General features: G+C 44.5%; 1 protein-coding gene across 4 annotated transcripts in view; it reads right to left on the bottom strand.

Annotated features, from left to right (window-relative positions):
- Positions 1–827: 827 nt before the first annotated feature.
- Positions 828–27,735, bottom strand: part of Gpat3 (glycerol-3-phosphate acyltransferase 3) — a 58,810-nt gene continuing 31,902 nt past the window's right edge. For 3 of the 4 annotated variants that reach the window (XM_076546778.1, XM_076546777.1, XM_076546779.1), the window contains exons 4-13: positions 18,694–18,964; positions 16,548–16,622; positions 15,910–15,999; positions 14,581–14,674; positions 9,789–9,904; positions 8,114–8,169; positions 7,299–7,384; positions 6,609–6,737; positions 6,288–6,367; positions 828–2,169 (exon numbers count right to left, since the gene is read on the bottom strand). In XM_076546778.1, the coding sequence (XP_076402893.1) occupies positions 2,058–2,169; positions 6,288–6,367; positions 6,609–6,737; positions 7,299–7,384; positions 8,114–8,169; positions 9,789–9,904; positions 14,581–14,674; positions 15,910–15,999; positions 16,548–16,622; positions 18,694–18,964 (1,109 nt within the window). In that variant the 3' untranslated portion in view covers positions 828–2,057. The remainder of the gene's footprint in view (positions 2,170–6,287; positions 6,368–6,608; positions 6,738–7,298; positions 7,385–8,113; positions 8,170–9,788; positions 9,905–14,580; positions 14,675–15,909; positions 16,000–16,547; positions 16,623–18,693; positions 18,965–27,735) is intronic. The other variant, XM_076546780.1, reaches the window with a different exon arrangement.

Here is a 27,735-nt window from a genome sequence, read left to right as displayed (position 1 = left end):
GTTGTATGTGCTGATTCTCCATCACAATCACCCTGCTCCGGCTTTAGGGAGAGATAAAACCTAAGCAACAGACCCAGAGGGGCACCCACTGGACATGAAGACCACCCACTGGACATGAGGGCACCCGTGCTGAGTTTCCTTTGGATCTAATCATCCAGAGGAGTACTGGTAGTGCGTGCCAGGCCTGCCTATCTAGTCATTTACATGTGATTGCCTGAGTTCACCTGCAAAATACCCCCAGCCTGGGGCTTTGTTTAAGGTGGGATTCAAGGGCCAGATTGCAAATGGCGAGGCCACAAACCAAGGTGAGAAAGAAAGTGGTGGCCGGTGTTCTGGGCTGTCTTAGCTAGGGTCCCTATTGCTGTGATGAAACACCAGGACCAAAAGCAACTTGGGGAGGAAAGGGCTTATTTCACTCAGCTCCATATGACAGTTCATCATCCAAAGCAGTGAGGGTACAAACCTGGAGCCGGAAGCTGATGCAGAGGAGGGGTGCTGCTTGCTGGCTTGCTCCTCATGGCTTGCTCAGCCTGCTTTCTAATAGAACCCAGGACCACAGCCTAGGGATGGCACCGCCCACCACGGGCTGGGCCCTCCCCCATTGATCAGTAATTAAGAAAAGGCCCCACAGGCTTGCCTACAGCCCGACCTGATGGAGGCATTTTCTCAACTGAGGCTCCCTCCTCTCTGAAGACTCTAGCTTGTGCCCAGTTGATATAAAACTAGTGAGCGCATGATCCAATAAAATTTGTCACTGAAACAAAAACCCTTGTTTGTTACAGGAAAAGGGGGGGGGGGAGCAGAGCAAAGGAAGAATAATGCAACACTTATTTAAAAATATAAAATTTATTCATAGTCAGTAAGACAGTTCACTTCCTGTACAGGGTTTTACTCCTGAGCTAACAGCCTCGAGAGCTCACAGCGTGATATATTGCTATCAAATATTGCTCATGCTATTGGACTCGGAGAATGCTAGTTTTCCCTTTAAAAAGGTTAAGGCTCAGTTTCCAAAAGGTAATTAAACCACTTAGTTTTCTGCTTAAAAGGCTGGGAACGCTTGGGACTAAATCACTACAGTGAGGTGGGTGGGGCGGGAGGCAAGCTTCTTCATACTGAAGATAGTGTGATTGTTTCTTTAAAGGCTTCTTCCCTTTGAAAAACATGTTTTGCTACAAAAAAAAAAAAAAAGACAAAGGAGATCTCTAGCATACAAACAAGAAAAACTAACGGTGCTTTTCCCACTGTGGCTGGATGAACCACATTGTGGGAACAAACACCACTCCTACACGGTTCTTAATCGAGTCTAACCAATCAACATCTCTCTCGTAACACTCGAGGAAAAAATCATTTCCATTCCATTCCTTTCAGATCAGATGACCACAAATTTGTCCTTTCCCCTAAAAATGACCCTCCATTTTTCCTTCAGCCTTAGAGCAGAATGCAGCCATAGTTGTGGCCATCATGGGAAGGTGCTGTGGTGTGATCCCAGCACTTACAGCACTGACGCCAACGGGTAGGGGTGGCGGCACCTGCCTGGAATCCTAGCACTTGGGCAGTGGATCCGGGAACAGTGAAGAGTTCCCAGCCAGTCCTGGGTGAGTTTGAAGCCAGCCTAGGCTACATAAATACGACCCTATCTCAAAAAAATAAAATAAAAATAAAAATGAAATGAAAGGGAGAGGGAATCAAATTACAGAGTGTGGAGCTGTTTTTGAGAATTACCTTATTAACAAGCTCCAAACACGCTCTAGAAGCACTGGTTTGCGGACAAAGATTCATTCAATCATCAATGACACGCCATTTTACAAAAGGCAGAATCTGCTTCCACTCAAGAATCCGCCTGACAATTCATTGAACCAACACTATAACAAAAATGTCAAAAGGGGGCGCCCCCCCAACCCCCGCACCTGTGGGTTCTGCCTCTGGTGTGAAGAGGTAGAGACAATCAGCCAGTAGAAAAGATTAACAATAAACAAGCAAAAAACAGTACAACAAACGATGTTATAAAATTTCCCGTCTGAAGGCCAGCTCTGGGAAGCCAGTTCATCCACGGCGCCTCAGTCCAGCTCCAGGTTGGGAGAGCCATTGCCCACAATCATCTTGCTGTAATTCTTCTGCTGTTCTTCCTTGAAGGTATCTTTCACCTTTGCCCTCTTCAGTCCTCCGTCCCTGTGAACAGAAAGGCACACATAGCAAAGATACTCTGCCAGGGAAGAAATGGGGCCATGTGGTAACACGTGCCTCATGGTACCAGGACACTTCACAGACACAGGAAGAGCAGGTTCTGGCCTCTCTCTACAAAAGACCAAGTGTGTGTTCCTTTGAGCAATGAACACGCTCTCTGAGCTTGGTAAAAATGGAGCTCATTACTGCCTGTGTGCCATTTCTGCCTAAAGAGGCAGACATTTTCTGGCGCTGGGAATTGAACCCAGGGCTTTGTGCATGCTAAGCAAGCGCTCTACCACTGAGCTACACCCCTAGCCTTCCTTCTGTTGTTTCAGAAGTTAGAGCTGTTGTACTCAATATTTAAACAGAAACAAGGATTATTAAAGCCAAGATGTTTCTTCAGATTCTTTCCTTGGAAAACCAAACATTGGTTTTTCATTGGCTGTGGCTTGCTGAGAAACCCCGTGAAAAGTTGTAAACACACACACATGAAATGACGAGAGTGTTGTTATCCCTGCATGAGTTATAAACACAGGCTATTTTCTTTAAAATAAATTATTTAATAATTATTCTAATCTAATCCTATGTTTAACAATTTTATTTTTATTCAAAACATATGTATACTTTCATACTCCAAAGCAGATTCAAGATAAAACAAACAACACAATTGTAAGCTGCAGTTGACCAGGAGTTGGCACAGTAGAAACAGCCTTCCTCCACTCAAAGCTTTGAACTCTCTCCAGGGCTGTGAACCACAGACCTCTCTGTGTTATAAGGTAAGGGCTCTGAGTGTCTTTCCTTCTTTTCCAGGGATTGTTCCTCCCCCATGACAACACTGTAGATTCTAAGTCCTAGGGGGAGGGGGCTGAGAACTTGCTTACTTTCTATGTGGACTATTGAACTTTAGCCCAGTTAGGCAGGTTCTAACAGTGCCGAATGATCATGGGTTACACCGTGAACTGAATGCCACCGGGACAGGACTTGACCTTCAGACAGACACCTGCCTGACGCCAGTACAATGTTCTGAGAATGGACCACTGTTCACAGACTTTTTCAGAGGGTCGGGTATGGGAAGTTCCCATGAAATAAAACTGTAGGTTGTGGTCGGGTCCTAAGAATTGTACACACAAGCCTCTTTTCTCCAAATGAACCACCTCTAACTATCTGTAGCATTTACACGGATTTTGAGTCGTGAGAAATAAAAGAGGAGAGAGAAGAAGGACCTTTTTCTTTTTTCTAAGGCCTGAACTAAACTGGACAGTAACACAGACGCACTGCTTCTGATGTTAATAATACCTGTTCTTAAATCTCCTGGTACCGCCCCCCGGGAGCCACCCCAGCTATGACCTCTCACCTCTAGAGGTTTCAAGGTTCTACCAGACTCTCCCCACTTCAGTCACGGCATATCTCAGCTCTTTAGGAAGGCGTGGCCACATGATAGTCAGCTTAGGATCACACAGCAAAAAGCCAGGCATGGTGGTGTACGTCTTTAGTTCCAGCACTCGGGAGGCGGAAGCAGGTAGATCTGAGTTTGAGGCCAGCCTGGTCTACAAAGTGAGTTCTAGAACAGTCAGGGCTACATGGAGAAACCTTGCCTCAAAAAAAACCAAAAAATTAAAATTAAAAATACCACCTCCCTTCCCCCGCTCCCCCCCGAAAAAAATCACAGCAGTTCTCATTCATCTGCAAAGAAATCAGTCTAGACGTGTTCACTCATACTCAGCAGGTGAGTGAAAATATACCTGGAAAGGCAGGAAGGCTTTTCCCTTTTGGAAAAACAGGCCAGGTAGTTAAAAGGAATATTGTTTATAAAATGGCATGTGATTCAGTAAAAGGAAATGGAAAAGTTCAAAGGATTTGTTTTGGTGTGTCTTGTTTCTGTGACACAAGGTCTTACTCTGTTGCCAGGATGGCCTGAAATTCACTATTCAGCACAGGTAGGCCTGGAACTCACAGGAATCCTCCTGCCTCTGTCTCCTAATACTAGGACTAGAGGTGAAGACCATTGTTGGTAGAATCTGACAGTGAGTCCACCCTGTGGCTGACTGCCTGTGCTTGCTCTCTCTCTCTCTCTCTCTCTCTCTCTCTCTCTCTCTCTCTCTCTCTCTCTCTCTCTCTCTCTCTCTCTCTCTCTCTCCTTGCTTCTCTCCCTGCCTCTGAGACCACAGAGCCAGCCACAAGCTTTTCGTGACAGCTTCAGACAGGGCTAGCATGCCGGGTAAGAGGAAGCGCTGGGAAGAGGTTTTAAGAAGAGAAAAAGAGGAAGACAGCTACACACGTGAACCTGAAGAGTCACTAAGACACTTTTCGCCTCAGGCCTAGAGTTTTGTGATGTTACCATGTTTGCCAGTTTAACATTTCCAGATTAGATTGCATGATGTAAAGTGCTTATCTGGCCTGCAGCTTAGAACAAGTCAGCTGCTGTCAGTCAAGAATTCACACTTCCAGGGACTCATCTGGCATATACTTTCACCTCCCACCAATATCCAAAGTTTGGCTAGTTAGCATACTTCTAAATGACTTTTTTTCCTATAAAAATTAGTGTCAAAAAAGCACAGTGTTTGCCAGAAATAGGCTGGGGTGGTATAAATTAACTGGTTTCAAGAGAGGTGAATGGGCAAAATATATTTTAGTGACATGCCCTACTATTGGATAAAGGGATATAAAATGCTAGCCAGCCCATCTTTAAAGATGTAGCCCCTAGGACTGGAGAGATGGCTCAGGGGTTAAGAGCACTGACTCTTCTTCCAGAGGACCTGAGTTCAATTCCCAGCACCCACATGGCAGTTCACACCTGTCTGTAACTCCAGTTTCAGGGGACCCTGACATGCATGGCAAAACCACAAATGCACACAAGAATAAAATAAAATATATTTAAATAAAAAAAAAGATGTAGTCCCTAAATAATCCTGGGCCCCTACACTGAGGATGTTCTTGGTTGCCATTAACACAGAAATCAAATCCTAGAACAACACTACAATTGCCTCAATTGAACTCATCATATAAAGTGTTTTGAAACATCCAAAAAGGTCATAGAGATTTCACTGAATTTGCTGAACTTGACATACAGACCGTTTGATGACAGCCCACTCATACAAGGATCGACCTCCTACTACACGGTGGGTCTAGTTAACCCTCACTGTTCACTGCTTTACTCCGAATATTTTTCAGCTCACTCATACAAGGATGGACCTCCTACTACATGGTGGGTCTAGTTAACCCTCACTGTTCACTGCTTTACTCCGAATATTTCTATCCTCACAAATTTATAGATTGAAGGCAAACTCCCAGGGTGACAATATTTGACAATGAGGACTTTAGGGCATCATTAGGGTCAGGTGAGGTCAAAAGGATGGGGCCCTTAGAGTGAGGTTAGTGCCCTCATAGCAACAGGCACGAGAGAACTTGCTCTCTCCGGGCTTGAGCAAAGAGAAGGTCATGTGAGAAATGGAGAAAGCAGCCTTCTGAAACACAGGGAAGAACCCTCAACAGAGACTGGCTGTGCAGCATCCGAAGCTCAAACCTCTAGCCTTCAGAACTTAGAGAAAACAAATTCTGTGAAGACACCACTCTGGTATTATGTTATGGCAGCCCAAGTTTCACCAAAATATTCCACTTCCTTTCTTCCAGTTCTTAAGTGTTCTGATACAGTGACAGTGAAACACAAACAGCCCCGCCCCCCCAACCAAGCTCCCTTTCTCTCCTTCTTCTTCAGTAAAAGAACTCTCATCTTACCTAAGAACATGGTCATCCAGAGCAAACACTGCATCACCCAGTTTCCTTTGCAGCTAACCGCTACCCCAAGACTTGCAGCAGAGAGATAACAAGTTTAAGTTACATGTGCAATTTCTAGCGTGTGCACCTATGGAGACAGGTGTGTCCCTTTTCAAAGGCCCCCAGCCGGCCATTTGCTGTGCACACGTGGGCCATGAGTTAGAAGCGCCTACTGAGGTTGGGATAGGAATAAAGGAGAAGCCGATAGCCAGCCTGGACTCTGGGGCTTAAGTGGGAGAGTCAAGCCTTCACCCTACTTAAGTCTTTGTGACGTACTTCTTGCTAAATCTATAGCTAACCAGTGCGGTTTTGTTGAATACACAGAGCGTGCTTCTGGGAGGACTTACCAGGGAAGTTCAGTCAGCCCCCCTTGGACAGCGATGGCCGATTTAACCCTGTTCGCAAACTGCACCGCGTCCTCTCCTTCCTGGGTAAATGAAAAAGTTACACATCTTGAGTATGAAGTTTCTAAACACCTTAAAATGTCTCGTAATCGTTTTTTATTTGTTTTTATAGAACTAAATACATTACTAAGAAACAACCCTTTCATTACCAATGGAGAAAAGCATGATGGGAGGAATGGAAAGACCCAAGGCTGTAGGCAAAGGTTTTCTTGTCTTTATCTAACTAAATAAAGCATCAAAGACTGGAAGTTATCTCAGTAATACCTCTCTGGTCATGGGAGGCATGTACCACACATCGCAGACGATGGCCCAGCTGGTCATTATTCGAAGCAAGTAGCTCACCATGTTGTATTTACTACTGTTCCAGAATGCGTCACCAAACTGAGGGTTATACTAGAGAAAATGAAAGACAAGACATTCCAGCCATGAATTCCATGCCGGCTTCTCTCACCCAAGTCAGTGTTTTTCAGGTGGTAAGATAAATGAGCCTATCAGTCCCCAAGAGAATTTACTTCACTTGATAGAATTTTTCACAAGAACTAAGCCAATAGAGTCCAGAGTGCTAACTACGAAAGCTGTTGATATGACTCCGCACTTAATTAGAAAGTCGATAAAAGCAAGGATCAATCAGATTTGCCCACCACTATATCCTGAGTATTAATACAACCTCTGCTGCATAGTCATGTTGTCTGTCCGTCTGTCTGTCTGTCCATCTTCCTATATCTATGCATCTACCTATCTCTGTATCCAAGTGTCTCCTGTGTACATATCATCTACCAGCTCTGTATGCATGTATCTATTGCCTGTCTAGACAGAATGAGCACAAATGTACAATGTAAAGACCCCAAGAAGCTAAATACACAAATGTTCTTCACTCTTGCACGTTTTAAATTTGTAACAATATCAAATAAAGTTAACAATCAGATGCTCCCCCCTTTAAAACTCAGACTTTACCTTTATTGCCACTGGATATATGGTCCCTCCAATTTCAAAGCTTCCCTTTTTAAACATCATGACTGAAGTATTATTGATGCAGGTACCTGGCAGAGGAGATGTGGAAGGGAGTCGCTTTTTAAAAACAAATTTAGAGGGAATTGCTCTAAAAATTATTACATTTTTTTATGTGGGTGCATGTCTTTGGAGGTCAGAACAACAAAAGGGAGTCATGCCTCTTATACCTGTGGATCCCAGAAACTGAACTCAGGTCATCAGGCTTACAGGCAAGTTCCCCTACCTACTACATCATCTCGCTGGCCCAGGAAATAATTTTCTATCATCTAAAACATCATCAAAGCTGCAGATACTTTAGTGCTGCTCCACAAGTCAACCCTTGCTTTAAAAATAATTTACAAGTTTGGATCAATTTTAACAGCAAACTTTCACTTTGCCACTAAATGCTCAGCAATAACCCCATCACAGCAATTGACGATTTAATACATTTAAAGAATAATACCTACAAAGTCATAGACCATGCTGTTTAAAACCACTATGGAAAAATTGCTTAAAACTCAAATAAGTGCCAGGTGGTGGTGGTGCACACCTTTCATCCCAGCACTCAGGAGGCAGAGGCAGGAGGATCTCTGTGAGTCTGAAGCCAGCCTGGTCTATAGAGAGAGTTCTAGGACAGCCAGAGCTTTACACAGAGAAACCCTGTCATCAAAAAGCAGGAAAAGAAAAGGCACCCGTCCCTTCCTCTCGGAGTGCCAAACCTAGAGTGCTCCTCAGATGGTTGGCAGACATCAGCCATAGCTTGGCAGGCAGTCTCTTACCTTCAGGGAAGATTAATATGGGCAACTTTTTCTTATCAGCGACATGTTCTTTTAATCTGTAAAGGAAAATAAAGTATCTGTGAGTCGATCTTGAGAAACAAAGAGACAGAGAGAGTTTTTGTTTGTCACATCCTTCTAGCAGGAAGAAAAAGTCGTAAGAGAAATAAGGGACAAAGAGAAAGGGATGAAGGGCGGAGGGGATAAGGAGATCGGCACACTTTCATTTCCTCTGGAGTGAGTGGGTTTGGATCTGTCTGTGACAGGTGACAGGGTCTCATTAGCTCAGGCTGGCCTTGAACTCACTACACAGCCACAAATGTTGACTCCTGACCTGCTGTTTCTACTCTCCAACTCCTAGGAGTACAGGTATGCACTACCAAGTCCAGCTCTTCTGGCTACTCTTAGATTTCCAGATAGCCAGGTGCCATGAGCATTCCGCCCTTCTGCTCCGTGTTGTTAATTCCTTGTGTGAAAAAACATGGGAGTTCTGGTGGTGCACGCCTTTAATCCCAGCACTTGGGAGGCAGAGGCAGGCAGATCTCAGTGAGTTTGAGGCCAGCCTGGTCCACAAGTAAGTTCCAGGACAGCCAGAGAAACTGTCTCAGGGTGGGGGTGTGTTGGGGAGGAGGGGGTGGACGATTCTGATCATGCTTGATCTGTGATCTGTCTACATTATGGTTAAGTAAGAAACTCCTCTGATGAATCAGGATGATGAACTTTCCTATGCAATTAAACACCATAGCCAGGGATAGTAATCCCGGTGCTCAGGAGGATGAGGCAGGAGGCTAGCCTAGCACAAGTAAGTCTAGCCTAGGCTCCACAGAGAAGGAAAGGCTTTTCATGAGGAACACCTGCATGTGAGCACAGCCTCTTCAGGGAAAGCTTTCCTCAGCTTTGTTCCTAGTGAGTTCATCTCTGTGGAGCCCCAGAAAGACACTCCCTCCCTCCCTTTCTGTGAAGACCTGCTGTAGTTTGGATGTACTCCCTACAACCATGTGTTCACAGTTCAGCTGCCGCCTGTGGCACTAAGGAGCCGCGGTGCATGCTCTTTGTGGGGAGACTGAGACCCTGGCCCCTCCACTCTCTCTTGCTTCCCTGTCGCCAGGAAGTGAACAGATTTCCTCTGCCACAAACTTGGAGTTTAGTGTACATTCACGAGCCCAAGCACAAGAGCCGAGGAACCACACACTGCTTACCCCGAAACCAGGAGCCAAAATCAACCCCTCCCCACTAAGCTGATTGTGCTTTGTGATGGTAATAGGAAGGCACAGCAGTGGTTATCAGCTCTCTGGTAACTAGATTCGGAGTGGCAGTGGCCATTCAGCAAAAAGAAAAAAAAAATTCATTCAGCAAATAAATTATCGGTATTTTTCTCTAAGTTCTCCAGGTGGTAATTTTAAACTTTTAAAAGTTCAGTGATTGTACTCGAGTCACAGCAAAACAGACATCTGAGCTTTCCAGTCTGTTTATAAAGCAGCCACACATCTCCCTGACTACAGAACTACTACTTCAGTCCTATTGATGACTCCAGAAAAATAGAGTTTTGCATGATTTGTTTTCATTTTAAGTTTGTTTTTTGTTTGTTTTGTGTTTTGTTTTGCCCTTTGGCCAAATGATCCAAGGCAATCAGCTTCTCTGTTTACTCCAATGAAGGCCAAGGAACTGCACTGTTTACCTCTTAGTAACCAGGTGTCGGTCCTTCATTTCTGAGCGCTCAAACCAGACGTGTGGACAAGCCTTAACCATGGCTCTCTGAATGACCCCCATCAATCCACCATGAACCTGTCCAACCTAGAAGAATCAGGAGAGACAGAAAAACATAAAGATATAGCCACCAAAAACCTGCTAGGGGTCTTGTCAAGAGAGAGAATCCTCTTCTCCACTCAGAGAGAAGACCGGCTGCCTTTTACCGACAGGTAAGTCTAAATCTAGTCAAGGCATCTGCAAAGCCCAGTGCAGGCCAGAACGTGCTCTTCAGCGGCTCAAGTCTAGCTGGACACTACAGTCACTTTGTTCCACTAGCTGTCCTAGAACTCTGAAAAACAGAGACGTCTCAACTTCATCAAGATCATGGAAATGTTGGGCTGGAGAGATGGCTCAGAGGTTAAGGGCCCTAGCTGCTCTTCCAGAGGTCCTGAGTTCAATTCCCAGCAACCACATAGGGGCTCACAACCATCTATAATGAGATCTGGCTCCCTCTTCACCTGCAAGGATACATGCAAACAGAACATTGTATACATAATAAATAAATAAATCTTTTAAAAAAAAGATTATGGAAATGCAAAATCAGAGCCACAATGGAATGTGATTTCAAGTGTACCCGAATGACCGGGATTTAGCCTTGATACCACACTCTGCTGCAAGGCTTTGGGGGAAGGAATGAGAACATTAACAGCTGTCAAGATTACATATTCATTTACCCTCTATTTCAATCATTTCTCTTCTAGAAATTCTCCCTGAAAACACATCAACAAAATGAAAATACATACTCAAAGATTATTAGCTATAGTATTGTTTATTATTGCAAAATACTGAAAACTACCTAAATGCCGAAATAACCAATAGTGTCTATGAGGTGGTGGTGGTGGTGGTGGTGGTGGTGGTGGTGGTGTGTGTGTGTGTGTGTGAGAGAGAGAGAGAGAGAGAGAGAGAGAGAGAGAGAGAGAGAGAGAGAGAGAGAGAGAGAGAGCGCATACACATGCATATACACAGTAGAATACTTTGCAGCTGAACAAAGGATAAGGTTGACCTACAGGACAGATAAGGAGTGATGATCTCTAGACAATGGTGTTAAATGACAAAGGCAAACGAACAGAAAAGTGTGTCATCTTTGGGGCAAGAGGAAAATGAAATGATACGTTTGTGTGGTGGTATTGTATTTCCCAAAATATTGTGCACTCTAATAATCTTATCTGGGGTCAGAGAACAGAACAGCCACTAGATATAGAGGCCAGAAAATGGTGGCACACACGCCTTTAATCCTATCACTTGGGAGGCCAGAGATCCATCCAAATCTCTGTGAGTTCAAGGCCACACTGGAAACAGCCAGGCATGGTGACACACACCTTTAATTCCAGGGAATGATGGCAGAAGCAGAAAGGTATTTAAGGCATGAGGATGAGGATGTACAGCTGGTTAAGCTTTTAGGCTTTTGAGCACAGTTCAGCTGAGATCCATTTGGATGAGGACTCAGAAGCTTCCAGTGTGGTGGTATTGTGTTCCCCAAAATATTGTGCATGCTAATAAACTTATCTGGGGTCAGAGAACAGGACAGCCACAATATTAAACATAGAAGATAGGCAGTGGTAGCACTTTAATCCTAGCATTCCAGAGGCAAAAATCCATGTGTTCAAGGATACAGCCAGGCATGGTGACACATGCCTTTAATCCCAGAGAGTGATGGCAAAAACAGAAAGATATATAAGGCATGGAGACCAGAAACTAGAAGCATTTGACTAGTTAAGCATTTGGCTGGTTAAGCTTTCAGGCTTTTGAGCAGCACAGTTCAGCTGAGACCCATTCGGATGAAGACACAGAGGCTTCCAGGCTTGAGGAAACAGGAACAGCTGAGGAACTGGCAAGGTGAGGTAGCTGTGGCTTGTTCTGCTTCTCTGATTTTCCAGCATTCACTCCAATAACTGGCCTCAGGTTTGATTTTATTAATAAGACCATTTAAGATTCATGCTACACGTTTGCATTTTTTAACCCTCAAGAAGAAATAGCCAAGCAACAACGTCAGGAACCTACAAAGAGACCAACAATATTCTGAGGTCTTCGGTTTCAAATGTATTTCCATCAATTCTTTGTTGGCCAGAGCACAGGAGAAATAGGGGGTGGTTGGTCTCAGAAACACAAAATCCTAGTTAAACCATTTCTGTGGTTTGAGCACATCCCCCGGAACCCATGGACTAGAAACTGAGTGCCCGTGCAACAGTGCTGGAAAAGGACCTAATGTGAGCAGTCTGGACCACAACAGCTCTGCTCAATGAACAGTTAGAGCCATTAGCAAAAGGGCTCTTGCTGAGGCTAGAGAGATGGCTCAGCAGCTGAGAGCACTTGCTGCTCTTGCAGAGGACCTGGATTTGGTTCCCAACACCCACACGGCAGCTAACCACTGTCTAGTTACAGTGAACCCACTGCCTTTTCTGTCCTCCTAGGGAGTTGCATGCCTCTGATGCACAGATGTGCATACAGGCGAGACATTCATATATAAAATGAAAATAAATAACTCTACAAAGTGCGATGCTCTTGGGAGCAGACCACCTTTTGTAATTCCAGGCCTTCTGACATGTGAAGACAGTACAATCAGATCTTCACTAGACATCTTGACTTTAAATCTTCAGCCTGCATGGTGAGCCAATAACTTCCGTTCCCCACAAATTATCCCATCGGCAATACTCTGTTAGGTCAGCACAAGATGGACCTGAGATAGGCAGATCAGCTGCCTAGGTCTCCACCTCCCCAACCTACAATGAAATCTCAGGCTTGACTTAACTGCATCATAGAGAAAATCAAATATGTGCATGTCCACATACACAAAAGTGCATGTCCACACACACAAAAAAATGCTGATGTGAATGTCCAGGCCCGTTCAGGGCCTCTACTGAGGGGTGCACTGGGTGGGCTTTAGGGAGGGTACCTAAATACTGAGATTATATTCAAAATTGTGTTTGTATGACACATATGTGTGTTTTTTCCAGTTTTATTTTTCAAAGTATATAACTATCAACTGATTCCCAATCTACCAAAAGATAAACAACCAACTCCTATCTCTTTTCCTGAAGATGACAAAAGATTCTTTAGGTTCAAGAAAAGCTTAAATTAATGATGTATTAAAAAAGGACTTGTCTAAGAGTTATCTATTCTCAGTATTTTATTTCACTTATTTATTTACTTTGGTAGGGAAATGAGTATGTGTGTCAGGGTCTCACTGTGCAGCCCTGACTGGCCTGGAACTTGCCATATTAGTCCAGGTTGGTCTCAAACTTACAGCTATCCTCCTGCCTCTCTTCCTCCCGAGTGCTAGGATTATAGGAATATGCCACCATGTCCAGGTTGTATTTTTTTTTCCCTGGTTTTTAGAGACAGGGTTTCTCTGTGTCCTGGATCTCACTCTGTAGACCAGGCTGGCCTCGAACTCACAGAGATCTGCCCAGCTCTGCCTCCCGAGTGCTGGGATTAAAGGCATGTGCCACCACCGCTCAGCCTCAGATTGTACTTTTTTATTTAGACTTTTTTTTTCTGCTTTTCTGGCAGTGCTGGAGACAGATTGGGGCTTGACATGTGCTAGACAAGTATTCTACCACTGAGCCACATCTGAAGCCACTGACTTAAGCAAACATGTAACAGTAAGTGGGAATTTTTGCAAAGGCCTTGCTGATCACAGAACCCATGGATAGTGAAAACTAGTGTCCATGCTGGCACTCGCCACTTGCTCACTCACAGCACACACTTGACCAGGAAGCCTTTCCCAGAAAAGCACCCTAGGCCACCAATATCAATCTGCAGAACTGACGGGTGAACCAAACCTGACTTCTGCCTCACAGCCTGACCCACCATCCACAACCCATAGCTGTGAGATGAGGAGACAGCCCAGGACATCTAGTATCTAGTAGTCATCCTGTTCTCCACACCTCCCGAGGACACATTTAACCAGTGAGCAGAAGGGGAGCTTGAGTCAGCTTCTGGGATTCACCCAGAGGAAATGTCAAGATGACCTGTCAGAGCAACAGAAGATGCGGGGGGGGGGGGGGGGGGACCCCAGAGTGGAGCTCCTCTTCAGGCCCAAGAAAGGGCACTGGGGTCTTGGTTGTGCTGTGGACTCCGTGGTTAGGGCACTGGGGACCTGGGTTTGCTGTGGACTCCGTGGTTAGGACACTGGGGACCTGGCTTTGCTGTGGGCTCTGTGGTTAGGGCACTGGGGACCTGGCTTTGCTGTGGACTCCGTGGTTAGGGCACTGGGGACCTGGCTTTGCTGTGGGCTCTGTGGTTAGGGCACTAGGGACCTGGCTTTGCTGTGGGCTCCATGGTTACTGGATTTTCTGCTCTTTGCTTTCTTTGGAGGTTGTGGTCAAAATCTGAGAACTGGACGGAGACACAAGTATTCTGCCTTCTTTGCCAGATCCTCATTAAAGAAGCAGATTTTTTTTTTTTAATTGCACTTATCTCCCTGAAGAGAGAGCTAATTGGCTGACTAGGATCTGTAAAACTCTAAAAGAGGATGGCTTTAATTTCATACAGTGTAATTAAACACTGTTGGCATGTTCAAATCAACTTTACAAAGTTCTGTCAAGGTGTTTTCCCGCCTTCTCTGTTAACAGCTGTTTTCTTGCACTGTTTGTTCCCTGTGTAAATGTACTGCACAGCCTATACTGCTAAGTCCCAGCCAAATTCCTAATATGAAACTAACTTTCGAGTTTGCAATCCAGCAAATACACATACTTGAAATATCATTGAGTTGCTCTTACCATGGCATAACAGCCATCCGTTGTCAAGATTAAGACATCGATGGGAGACGTATGGTTGGCAACACAAATGCCTCCCTTCTGGGGTCTGTACTGCCTGCAATTAAGATAACCGTAAGTACAACACCTCAGAAAATGCTCAATATTTTACAGAAAAGCATGTAAAGACTTATCTTACTTAGGATTTTTTTTTTTAAGTTTTTAGGTACATAGGTCCCATCTTTAAAACATTATCCCCATGTAGTATGATGAGCTGTGAGGAACCATGACATTCTCTTTATAATTCATATTTTGTTTATTTAATCACAACTATTTCAATTAATGTTGATTGATCTAAGTATAACATGCTACTTTGTTGAGAAAGGGTCTCTTATAGCCCAGGCTGGCTTCAAACATCTGGTTCTCTTGCCTCAGCCTCCCAGATGCTAAGATTACTGTGTGGGCCACCACACTCAACCAACTTAAAATAATAACAATTTTAAAAAAATAATAATAACATTAAATTAAGAGAAAAGTATTTCAAAATCAATCACAATCATTTTAATTTAGTTGATTATTTTCCCTAGCTACTTGTATTCTCTGATTGTGGGTAAAGAGAACAGAATAAAGTATTTCATCTTAGGAACTAGGTAGAGAATTTTAGACAGGGGGAGACTAAGTGTGGAAAACAGGCCTCTGCCTCCGCCGTACCCCAGGACTGCCAGAAGCAGCTTTGTGGGAGCCCACAGAGGTTTCCTAGTGAGAGCTGAGCTTGCTTTACCCAGCAGGACTGCATAAGAGGATGACTGGACCACGGGCCTGGGTACCAGGTGTTTGGAAGGGTCTACACTTGGCTGTGTCTAGCAAGGGGGAGGTCTTTTGCCTCACTCCATGGCATTGTTATAAAAAGCCCTTTTGAATAAAGTTCTGGGCCAGTGAATAAGGATCCAGGTCCTCTTGAAGCTCTCCTGTGTTTCTGTTTTTCCTCTTGTCAACTAGGTCTCTCTTTCTACCAAATATCTCTTATCCCTCTCTCCTCCTCATAGGAACCCTGTAAAAGGTGGAGGCTGGTCCCCCACACAGCATCTTCAAAACTGCGCCCAGCTCAAAACCTGACTTTGAATCTGTACCACCCTTAGCAACCAGATCCAGAGTTCCCATCATTCATCTGTCTATCCCATGGGATAGCAGTGTCCACCCCCCAGGAGTAACCTATGAGGACTTCACCCCCACAGCACACCATAACTGCCCATCTATGAACACCACTCTGCTAATTTTTGTCTTCCTTCTGAAAACCCAAGCAATGATGACCACAGACGTTCCCAGGTCGGGGCAGCCACGGCAGACACTCACTTGTTATGATAGTGAATGGTGCCGGACAGGGACCGAACACAGATCCTACAGCAGGTCAGATGCACCAGTTCACTCAGCCAGCTTTTGAGGCTGAAAGAAAAAGAAGCCCTTCTGTTATTTTGTTCTGGGTACTCATAAGAAACACAATGAAAGCTTCAATGTGCGGCTCACAGCAGCATCCTGTGTTCCGCTTCAGCAAAGAGGGTTTCTTGCCAGCTCAATTATGCATTTGCCAGGCCCAACGTGAACCAGGAGAAGTAGACACAATTCTAGCAGGAAGGAGCCCCCACCCCGCTAGATTCTGAAAAATCCTGAAAGACCAGCTGAGGTTTCTTTGGTCTGGACCTCCCAGGCTGCCAATGTCAAAGACTATTTTTCCTTTGGTTCCCTCAGTCCACTTTCTTTCTTCCTTTCACTTTTCCTTTGAAAAAGCTACCTTTCAATTTGAACAGAAAAAAAAAAAAAAAAAAAAAAAAAACCAAAGACTATGAAGATGAATTCAGTAAGAATTCTCATAAATGGCTTGAAGACCATAAAATTAATGAACCTAGAAACTAGCCAGATTCTAGCTTTGTGAACACCGTTGGGGGGGGGGCAGTCCTACATGAGGTGGGGCTGAATGGAGGGAGACACATCACCTGCTGTCCGGGAGCTGTCCAACCAGTGTAGTTCCTATGATCAGCAAACTGATCCCAATGAAAGCCAGAGTAACCCTGAAAAAGAAAAGAAGGCTACTGTTAACATCTGCCGGACAGTGGGAACACAGCCTAAAGAATACACTACTGTTAACATCTGCCGGACAGTGGGAACACAGCCTAAAGAATTCACTGCTGCAAACATCTGCCAGACAGTGGGGACACAGCCTAAAGAATTCACTACTGTTAACATCTGCCGGACAGTGGGGACACAGCCTAAAGATTTCACTACTGCATAGCAAGTTCAGGGCCATCCTGGGCTTCATGAGACCCTGTCTCAAAAAGCATCAAATAAGCAAACAAAAATTAAAAGTTCTAGTATTGCCGGGTGGTGGTGGTGGCGGCGGCGGCGGCGGCGGCGGCGGCGGCGGCGGTGGCGGCGGCACACGCCTTCAATCCCAGCTCTTAGGAGGCAGAGGCAGGCTGATTTCAGTGAGTTCAAGGCCAGTCTAGTCTACAAAGTGAGTTCCAGGACAGCCAGGACTATTACACAGAGAAATCTTGTCTTGAAAAAAGCCAACCCCCCTCCAAAAAAAAGGTCTAATATTTCCTTCCCAAATGTCAACACATAGTTTAGTGCACCCCCAGAATCCTTGAACCCCACTTTGGAAGCACTGAGTCAAGGTCCTAGCAATAATATATACGCCGTCCTGAATTTCACTGTTTATCACAGCCGCAACAACTCCCAAAAGACAGTCTAAGCCAGTGTTAGGACACAGGAAAACACACACACACACACACACCCTTGGAAACAGAACTTAGTGACTTGTGTCTGTCTATACTTAAGCAATGCCTAAAACTTACAAGTAAACACATTGTCTCTTGTGCTAGATCTGAAGGAGGCCAGTATCACCCGTCTGGTCATGGTTTCGATTCATATGCCAATGGCAGCTGGCTGGTAGCAACTCCTGGAAACTATAGCTATGAAAATGAAAAAATGACCAACATTGTGGCTGGTACACAGGCCTGCTCCCTGCCATCACCATAAAGAGACATGGCCACACTGTCATCTCCCTGAAGGGTGTCATCTACTATCTTGAGGTCATGTGCTGATGAGGCCGTATTCAAGCCTCAAATCAAAGGAGGATCCAGGTATGGGAATCTTTACTAAGAACTGAATGGCGCTGGGCAGTGGTGGCGCACACCTTTAATCCCAGCACTCGGGAGGCAGAGGCAGGTGGATCTTTGTGAGTTTGAGGCATGCTTGGTTTACAGAGTGAGTTCCAGGACAAGCGCAAAGCTACACAGAGAAACCCTGTCTTGAAAAACCAACGACAACAAAAACAAGAACTGAATGGCAGTGATAGGATTGGATGGAACAAGGACATACTACTGAATGGCTCTTCCAGTGCGGCAAGGGTCTCTGGGAACACTTGTTCTCTGCTACCCACCTCTCAGTTCTACACACCAAAGAGAGGCTACTCCTGCAGGCAGCTCTTCTTTAGTTGCTGTTATGGCACATATGAAACCATTTTGTGTGTGGAGGTGAGTGCATGTTCCTGTGTGGGCATACACAGGTGGATAGAGATCAGAGAGCAGTCTCTCAGGCCATTGTTCAACCGTCATCCACCTTGTTTTTAAGACGGGCCTGAAACTGGCCAAGTAGGTTAGAGTGGCTGGCCAGGGAGCCCCAGAGACCCACCTGTCTCTGCTTCCCCAACAGTGGGATCACACTCAGAGGCCACCACACTCAGCTCATGTGAGGATGGAATCAGGTCCTCATGCTTGCCTGGCAAGTACTTTATTGACTGATCTACCTACCCATGCCCCTCTTGTTCTAACTTCTCTTTTGCCTCTGTCCTCAAATTATTTACCACTATAGGAACAAAGGGAATACAGAGAGAGAGAGAGAGAGAGAGAGAGAGAGAGAGAGAGAGAGAGAGAGAGAGAGAGAGAGAGATTGGGGGTTGAACGCACTCTTCATTTGGAAGAAGGAGTGTACAGGTAACAAACACATGGCTGCAGGTCACACCTGGTGGTGTCTTCCAACCGGGAAGAGGTGGAATCCATTCCACATACTCTCAAGCAGCCATTCCACACATAATGAAGAGGGAAGCTGGTGGCATCATCCAACCAGGCAGTGACTTACCTCAGAGGGAGCAGAAAGCAATAGCGTATTAGGACACCCAGCACCCACACCATCGTGAGCTTCGGACTGATGTACTGAAAGTTGACATTGGTTCTTGTGAGGAGGTTCCATGATACGAGCTCCTCGGAGGAGAACCTCTGGGTCACTTCATCTTCCACAATGGCTTCCAAGCCCTTCTTGGAGAAATAAAACACATCAGAGAGCTCGAAGTCCCTTCCTCGAAGACCAGAGAGCCCTTTTTCCATGGGTGACTCATCTCTTTGGATAATACCTTGAAAGAAAGCATCAGGACATGAGAAAACACCGTAGGAGCGATGAGGGATTGCCTCAAGGGGCAATGTTAACTGCACAGAACACAGAAAACAAGCTTCAACGTGAGCGACGGGAAGATGTTAGAGCAGGGGTCACGTCACGGTGGGGAGAGGTGAGGCCACAGCATCTCCACAGAGCGACCTCTACCCAGCAACTTCATAAAAATAACTTAATAAGAGGCTGGGGTGCGTGTTCGGTGATAGAATGCTGGCCTAGTGTGTATAAGGCCCTGAGTTCAATCCTCAGTACTGCCAAAAATATTTCATAAGAAAATACAGCCAGGCATGGTGGCACACATCTTTTACATAGGCACTCAGGAAGCAGAAGCAGACAGATCTCTATGAGTCTGAAGCTAGCCTGGTCTACATAGAGAATTCCAGGCCAGCCAGAGCTACATAATGAGATCCTGTCTCAAAACAAAAGGAAACCACAGACATTTCAGAAAAATAAGCAAAGCGCAACTAGATTGATAGGAGCAACCTGTGTCAGTAAATAGGTAATTTCATGTCATGATAGAGCCTGGTGACTGAAAGGGTACCCCTGTGTGAAGTGGAACGACTTGCTGCCCGTTTTAAAAGTGACTCAACCGGGAAAAGACTAAAAGAGTTCTGCTGAGGATTGGTAATCCTGCTCCTAAAATGTTCCCTAAGAGACGCAGGGAAGATGTTCCCTGTAGCACTCTACCCAGGGATACACAGCACCACGGTTAATACGGCTCCAGTATCAAGGGAAAAGAGACCAGATCTTAAACATAGCTAAGTCAGGAAATATATTTACATAGAAAAACACCAAGAAGAAAACATGCCTCTCTTTGGGCAACAACATTAGATTTTCTTCTCCACTGAGACTATGTTCCTTAAAGAAAGTAATTCAAAGGATTTTCAAAGCCAAGTTTACCAGAATGGGATGTTTCTTTCTTTTTCTTTTTAATGTTCTGAAGGAATAACAGCAGGTGCACTAGGGGAGTGTAGGGAGCCCAAGAAGTCCTGAGTGAGTGTGTAAGGAGTGGATGAAGTCCTGAGTGAGTGTGTAAGGAGTGGGTGAAGTCCTGAGTGAATGAGTAAGGAGTAGATGAAGTCCTGAGTGAGTGTGTAAGGAGGGGATGAAGTCCTGAGTGAGTGTGTAAGGAGTGGATGAAGTCCTGGGTGGATGTGTAAGGACGGGATGAAGTCCTGAGTGGATGTGTAAGGACGGGATGAAATCCTGAGTGGGTGTGTAAGGACGGGATGAAGTCCTAGTCCTGAGTGGGTCTATAACGAGCGGATGGAGTCCTGGGTGGATGTGTAAGGAGTGAATGGAGTCCTGGGTGGATATGTAATGTAAGGAGCAGATGGAGTCCTGGGTGGATGTGTAAGGAGCGGATGGAGTCCTGGGTGGGTGTGTAAGGAGTGAATGGAGTCCTGGGTGGATATGTAATGTAAGGAGTGGATGGAGTCCTGGGTGGATGTGTAAGGAGTGGATGGAGTCCTGGGTGGATGTGTACTGCTGGCACAGGCACAGCCATGTCAAGGACACCAGTACCTCACACCCACGGACACTGGCGAAGCCTTCCTGGAGTGAGGCTCAGAAGATGGCAAAGCTGTCCTCTAGCCCAGTGGTTCTCAACCCCTTTGGGAGGTCACAGATCAGACATCCTGAGTATCAGATTTTTACATTAAGATTCATAACAGTAGCAAAATCACAGCTGTGAAGTAGCAATGAAGTGATTTTATGGTTGGCGGTCACCGCAACATGAGGAACTGAGCTAAAGGGTCGCAGCATTAGGAAAGTCGTGAACCACTGCTCTAGTCCAAGTGATTGGCCGGTGTGTGTAAAAGCTAGCAACCCCAGCTCCCTCCCAGATGACTGCAACCTGGGACTGCCCACCTGCAGACACTTCCTACCAGGACCAGCTGACTCCTCCCTGGGTTCTTCAGAACGAGTGCCCTGAGGGTCTGAGTTGTTGATGTCAAACAGGCTCACTCCATCAGAGCAAGCACAGCGAGCTTTCTGTACATTTGTCTGTGTGTCTGTCCTTTCTTCATGCCCTCACGGCCCCCATCATGTCAAGCCCCATCTGTTCTGGGTTCAAGACACAGCAGGAGAGAAAGAAAAAGTGACTTGAAATTAAAAGTCAGGTTGTGTTTAGGACAGTCACCAGCTCTGTGGGGTGTGTGTCTTTTATAAAGAAGAAGTTGGACATTTTTAGTTTCCTTACAGGACTACTAACACAGGGGGGGGGGAGAAGAGAGAGAGAGAGAGAGAGAGAGAGAGAGAGAGAGAGAGAGAGAGAGAGAGAATGTGTGTGTGGTTTTGCCTAATTGTTTTATCTAATAGTTTGATTATAACTTATTATAACAATAAAGAAGTTTATTATCAAAATAATTAGAACAATAAAGCATGTTCTTGCATGCTTATTGGATTGTCTTTATTTTTTTAAGTTAAGTCAAATCTTTCTTGCTTTTCGTTAGTGCCAGTGGACGGTCCAAGGTTGTGTCCCCACCGAGTTACCCTCTTGCTCCACAGGCTCTGCAAAGCCGCTGAGGCAGAGAGCACTGTGTCCAAGTCCTGGCCAATACTTAGCAGTGCAACAGTTTCGGGATTTAGCAACCTATATATTTCTTAAATATCTACCAGGGGAGAAAGCAAAGCTAGCCAGTAAATCTCTGAATAAAATACACCAGGGACAGTTGCTATACCTCCTGAAAAGATCCTTTCTGAGAAAGGCCAGAGATGAGAGGACGCAACTGTGGGTTGATTATGTCACCGAGCTAAGGGAGAAGAGTCTGCCTACAGGGCAGCTCGGCAGCCCCACCCACCTGATATGCAGGGTTTGCTCTGCCCCCATCGAGTCTGTTCCCTGCAACTCCAATAAAATGTACTGCAGTTCTGTATTTTTAGTCAAGAGTCTTCAAAAGTGTGTGACGCCAGAAGATCAACAAAGAAGATTTCTAGCATATACTAAGACATACAAAAAGTCAGCAGAAAAAATGAACTTCAAAGCTCAGTAAGAGCAGCTAAGAACACGGCAAGAGTAGCCTTTATGACGCAACACTCTGAAAAGACGTGCACCTTCGCTATAGCCCGAGAGACGCACGCTATGCCAAAACAATACAGTCATATCAAGTGCTCTGGAAACGGGAACCAACAGGGATCTAATTAGTAAAACTGTACTGGAAAGCATTTCAGCACTGTGGAGTAGAATCAAACATTCAGAGAGTATGACTCAGGAATTCCACTCCGAGAGGTATTTTTATAAAACACCACATGCACAGAAGGGCTACCGGGATGTGTCACCCACCCAGATTTACCACATTCGCTCTGTTATTCCAGGTATAAAAATGAGTTTTTTCTGGCCCACTTACAGTAACTGTGCACACCATGTTCTTTATCTCTCAACAGACATTTCCTCGGGATACTTAACCAGAACAAAAGCATCAAAATCAAAGAGGCGGACATTAATGCAATGCTGGTGTCTAATCTACCTCATTCAACTTTTTCGCCGTGAAAAAATCCCAATAATATCCTTTAAACCAAATTTTTTCTGATCCAATACTCAAACCAAGTTCCTACATCACATTTACATGTCAAATCTTTTAGCTGCCTTAAATATACTAAGCTTCTGACATCTCAAGATATTGTTTTATTTATTCATTAAATAAAATTTATTTAAATAAATTATTTATTTAAAAATTATTTAAATTATAATAAATTTATTTATTAAACAGGGTGCTGAGCATAAATATGATAAAACCACAACAGGAAAATAAAAAATATCAACAGACACATAATATCTGAAGATGAATTCTACTATGAACTAGATGTTATGGGGAGGTACCACTCCAAACATGTCACTTTCCTCCTGAGATACAGTCACTATTGCAGGTGAAACTTATGCATCCAATTTGCCAAATTATAAACTTCTGACAGAAAAAGAAAACTAACGTAATCAATATACAGTGAAAACTATGAGTCAGGCATCAAATTGGAGGTTAGAAAAAATGGAAATATTTCTTTGGGCACTAAAAAATGTCTAAAGGAGACCAAAATTTACCACACACACATCAAATGAATACAAATACAATTTTTACACTATCATTAAAGAGATCGGGAGTGCCAGGCAGTGGTGGCGCACGCTTTTAATCCCAGCACTCAGGAGGCAGAGCCAGGTGGATCTCTGTGAGTTCGAGGCCAGCCTGGTCTACAGAGTGAGATCCAGGACAGGCACCAAAACTACACAGAGAAATCGTCTCGGAAAACAAAAAAACAAAACGAAAAGAAAAGAGCAGGAGTTGGTGGAGAGATGGTTCAATGGCTAAGAACACTGGTTCCCTACCAGAGGACCCAGGTTTCATTCCCACAGGCAGCTTACAAACATCTACATACAACTCCAGTTCCAGGGGATCTGACATACTCTTCTGGCCTTCAAGGGCACAGACATACAGACAGGTAAAAACACCCATACACATAAAATAAAATAAAATAAAATAAAATAAAATAAAATAAAATAAAATAAAATAAAATAAAATAAAATAAAATAAAATAAAATAAAATAAAATAAAATAAAATAAAATAAAATAAAATAAAATAAAATAAAATAAAATAAAATAAAATAAAATAAAATAATAATAATTTTTAAAGAAAGTCTGGCTATTTCTAACAGATCAATCCTGATCTCTCAGAGTCCACACTTCTTAAATTGGCAAACACTGATTCTAGGAAATTTTTCCTTTAATTTTACAACTCAGTTTAAGGAAATAAAGCTGTGAATATTTGAACTTTGTCCTTATACAAAATGCTCAGGCTGAGCCAACACAGACCACGCTTGGAGAAAAAGAAAATTAGAGCTAGCTCTCGGTCTAATGCAAGAGATTAATTGCACAAGCTGCCCTGTGGCCCTCTGCCTTTAACAAGTCGTTGGTACATAAATAACGCCACATGTGAAAGGCCTGTGAAAAGGAGGCAGAAGTTAAAACCATCTCAACCATAATTAACTCTAAATTAGCTGAGTGAACTTTTGGAATAACTGCCTGGTTATAAATCATACTAGTGCTCTGTCCTCTGGTTATAAAGGGAGCTTTCTAAGCCACCAATTAAGGAAACCAGGCCTACTGCAGACCCAAAGAGGACATGGTAATTACATACATCAGTAGAACCTTAACCCACCAACATTCCAAAGGTCAGAAGTCCATTATTCCAAACACACTCTCTCATTGAAACCTGGTTGATCAAGAAGCCAACTCGGTCATAACCCTTTATCAAGAGAACAGGCAGGACTGAGGGCATAACTCAGGCAGCAGAGTGCTTGCCTGGCATTCAAAAGGCTGTGGGTTCGATCCTCAGCATCATACAAAAGCGGAAGTGGGGGATAAAGAGGAGGCTGTTCCTCCACAGGACCCATATGGACACCCAGCACCCACTTGGTGGCTCACATCTTAGCTCCAGGTTCAGGGATCAGTCCTGTCTTCTCGCCTCCTTGGGTGCCAGGCATAAATGGTACATCAGCATGCATGCAGGTAAAACATGAATACATAGAGTTAAAATTTTAATTAGAAATCATCTTTTAAAGAGTGGAAGAGGCCGCACACACCTGTAATCCCAGCGATTCAGGACGGGGAGGCCAGGGAAGTTCAACAGCATTCTCAGCTTTAGAGTGAGGAAAAGCTGGGTTCCCTGACACCCGGTCTCCAAAAACATTTTAAAAAGTAGGCAATCAGCCGGGCAATGGTGGCGCACACCTTTAATCCCAGCACTTGGGAGGCAGAGGCTGGTGGATCTCTGTGAGTTCAGAGTCAACATGATCTACAAAGTGAATTCCAGAACAGCCAGGGCTACACAGAGAAACTCTGTCAGGGGCGGGGGGCCACAACCACCTATCCTAACATTGTTTATGGAAACTGTCTGTGGACATTGTCAGTGGACACACCTGAAATTAAATCTGGTATGGATTTAACAAGTGTACACTTTCCAGGGGAAGGCTGGGGCTTAACAACATTCTGGAAACTAATACGTTCCATTTCCTTTCTTTTCTTTTTGGTTTTTCAAGGCAGAGTTTCTCTGTGTAGCTTTGGAGCCTGTCCTAGAACTCACTCTGTAACCCAGGCTGGCCTGGAACTCACAGAGATCTGCCTGCCTCTGCCTCCCAAATGCTGAGATTAAAGGCATGTGCCACCACCGGCCGGCAAGTTCCATTTCTTGATCTAGACCAGTATTTTTCAACTTGTGAGTCGCGACACCTGAATGGTCCTTTCATGAGTACTACCTAAGACCTTCAGAAAACACAGATATTTATATTACAATTCAAAACAGTAGCAAAACTACAGTTATAAAGCAGCAACAAAAATAACTTTATGGTTGGGGGTCACTATATGGTTGAGGAACTGTATTAAAGGGTCGCAAGATTAGAAGGTTGAGAACCACGCTTTGGATGGAAGATAATTAAGTTCCCTTTGGAAAATACAAAATAATGTATTTGTAATTTTATACTCTGTGGTAGTTTGAATGAAAATGGCTCCCATAGGCCCAAAGGGGGTGGCACCATTAGGAGCTGTGGCCTGTTGAAGCAGATGTGGCCTTGTTGGAGGAAGTGTGTCACTGTGGGAGCAGGCTTTGAGGTCTCTTTTGCTCAAGCTTCACTCAGTGTGACAGACAGTCTACTTCTTATTGCCTTCTGATCAAGAAGTAGCCAGCACCATGTTTGCCTGCACACTGCCATGCTCCCCACCATGATGATAATGGCCTGAACCTCTGAACTGTAAGTGAGCCACCCCAATTAAATGTTTTCTTCATGTATAGGTGTTGCCATGGTCGTGGCGTCTCTTCACAGCAATAGAAGCCCTAAGACGGCCTCCTTCCTACACACTGTTCTCCTGTTTCATCCCCAGTTACTAAGAGAGTGGGGCAGGGAGGAGTTTACAGATCGCAGAGCCTTTTCCTGGTGTGAGGGGAGACCCAGTTTCCTTCTGAGCCATAGATATGATCAGCCTGATCTTAAACAGACGGAGAGAGAACAATTACAACAGATAGCTGAATGTTAAAGCTGTGCAGAGAGCTGAAGAAATCCTGTTGGGATTTAAGAACAGGAATAATTAATGCCAAGGGAGTGGCCAGGCCGATGTCCAGTGACTTAGCTGTCAAGATATGAACGTTGACCCCATCTCCTTCCCCTCGTTGTTAATTGCTGTGGACATTGATATGTGAATCATTGAACCAACTACACACAGTATAATCACAGGTTCCTGGGCCACCTTCTCCTGTTCTTTTTCACAATGATTCAGCCATAACTAGGCAAGCTAGGCCCCAGATTCACCAAGTCCAAAGCATCCCCTGGGCCACTGATCAAGGCACAGCTTCAGAGCTTACACTAGGCAACCCAGCTCTGCCTGCTTCACAGTGACTCTTGGGAGTTTCTGGTGATCATTCTTTGCCAAATACTCTTTTTCTTTTTTAATATATTTTGTTGCTATAAATTTAGTCAAGTGTAATAGTGGAATTAGTGTTACGATTGTTGTTATTTGATTTTGTTTGAGATAGCATCTCATATCCCAAGCTGGCCTTGAATGAAGTCGCTGTGTAGCTGAAGATGACCAGGAACTTCTGATGCTCCTACCTCCAGATCTCCACATCTGGGATCACAGACATGAACCACCATATCCAGCTTCTGCAGAGCTGGGAACTGAACCCAGTGTTTGTGCATGCGAGTGTAGGTACCTGTGCCGGCAAAAGAAGATGTCCAGTCCCCTAAAACTCAAGTCACAGACTATTGTGAGTTGTCTGAAGTGGGTGCTAAGAACTGAACTCTGACCTCTGGAAAAGCAGCGGAACTGTAATTTTAGATTCTTTTTTTCTGTATCTGAAATGCTGAGTGATCTCTCCAGCCCCAGAATATCTACAATTCATCTGAGTTTTAAAAATAGTTCAACAAACCAAGTATGATGGTTTATAGGTCACACCTATAATCTCAGCACCTGGAGGCTGAGGCAGGAGGATTGAGGTCCTGTCCCAAATCAAAACACAAATACTTCCATAAAAGAATCCCCAAAAAACAGACAGATGAAACAAATGTATCAAATTCTTGATAAATGGTTTATATAAATTAAAGGGGGCCGGGCGGTGGTGGCGCACGCCTTTAATCCCAGCACTCGGGAGGCAGAGGCAGGCGGATCTCCGTGAGTTCGAGGCCAGCCTGGGCTACCAAGTGAGTTCCAGGAAAGGCGCAAAGCTACACAGAGAAACCCTGTCTCGAAAAACCAAAAAAAATTAATTAATTAATTAATTAATTAAAGGGCTCTGGTAGGGAGACTGGCAAACACCACGTGCAGACAAATTCTGCCTTTTACCTTCCTCCCCTTGCTAACAAGCCCTTAGATGACATTCCTAAAGCTAGCTGTCAAAGTCTAGTCCCGTATTTGGCCACTGACCATTCCTGAGACTGATTAGCAAGGTCCAGCTACCAAAACAGCAAGGTCCAGGAATTGGAATTCATTGTTTTGACTAAACTAATTAAAATACCCAATCAGAACTTACCAACACGTCCCAGCTCTCTCTGAAACAGGCCTCCTCTTCTTCCTCTCTAACAGTAACCCTGGCAAAGCTATTTGCTGCTATTTCTGCCCGATTCAGATTCAGCTACTCTTTGCCTTGCTTAATAAGAGATCTCTTCACATTCGGTTTGTGCTTGGAAATTGGCATTTGGGTGTGGTCTGTGCCTAATCGGGGATCCAGAGGGGAGCACATGGTAGTAATGAGTTC

Source organism: Peromyscus maniculatus, chromosome 10 (assembly GCF_049852395.1).
Source record: "Peromyscus maniculatus bairdii isolate BWxNUB_F1_BW_parent chromosome 10, HU_Pman_BW_mat_3.1, whole genome shotgun sequence".
Classification (NCBI taxonomy): Eukaryota; Metazoa; Chordata; class Mammalia; order Rodentia; family Cricetidae; genus Peromyscus; species Peromyscus maniculatus.
The sequence above is the reverse complement of the archived record's forward strand: the minus strand, read 5'-3'. Positions and strand labels throughout refer to the sequence as shown.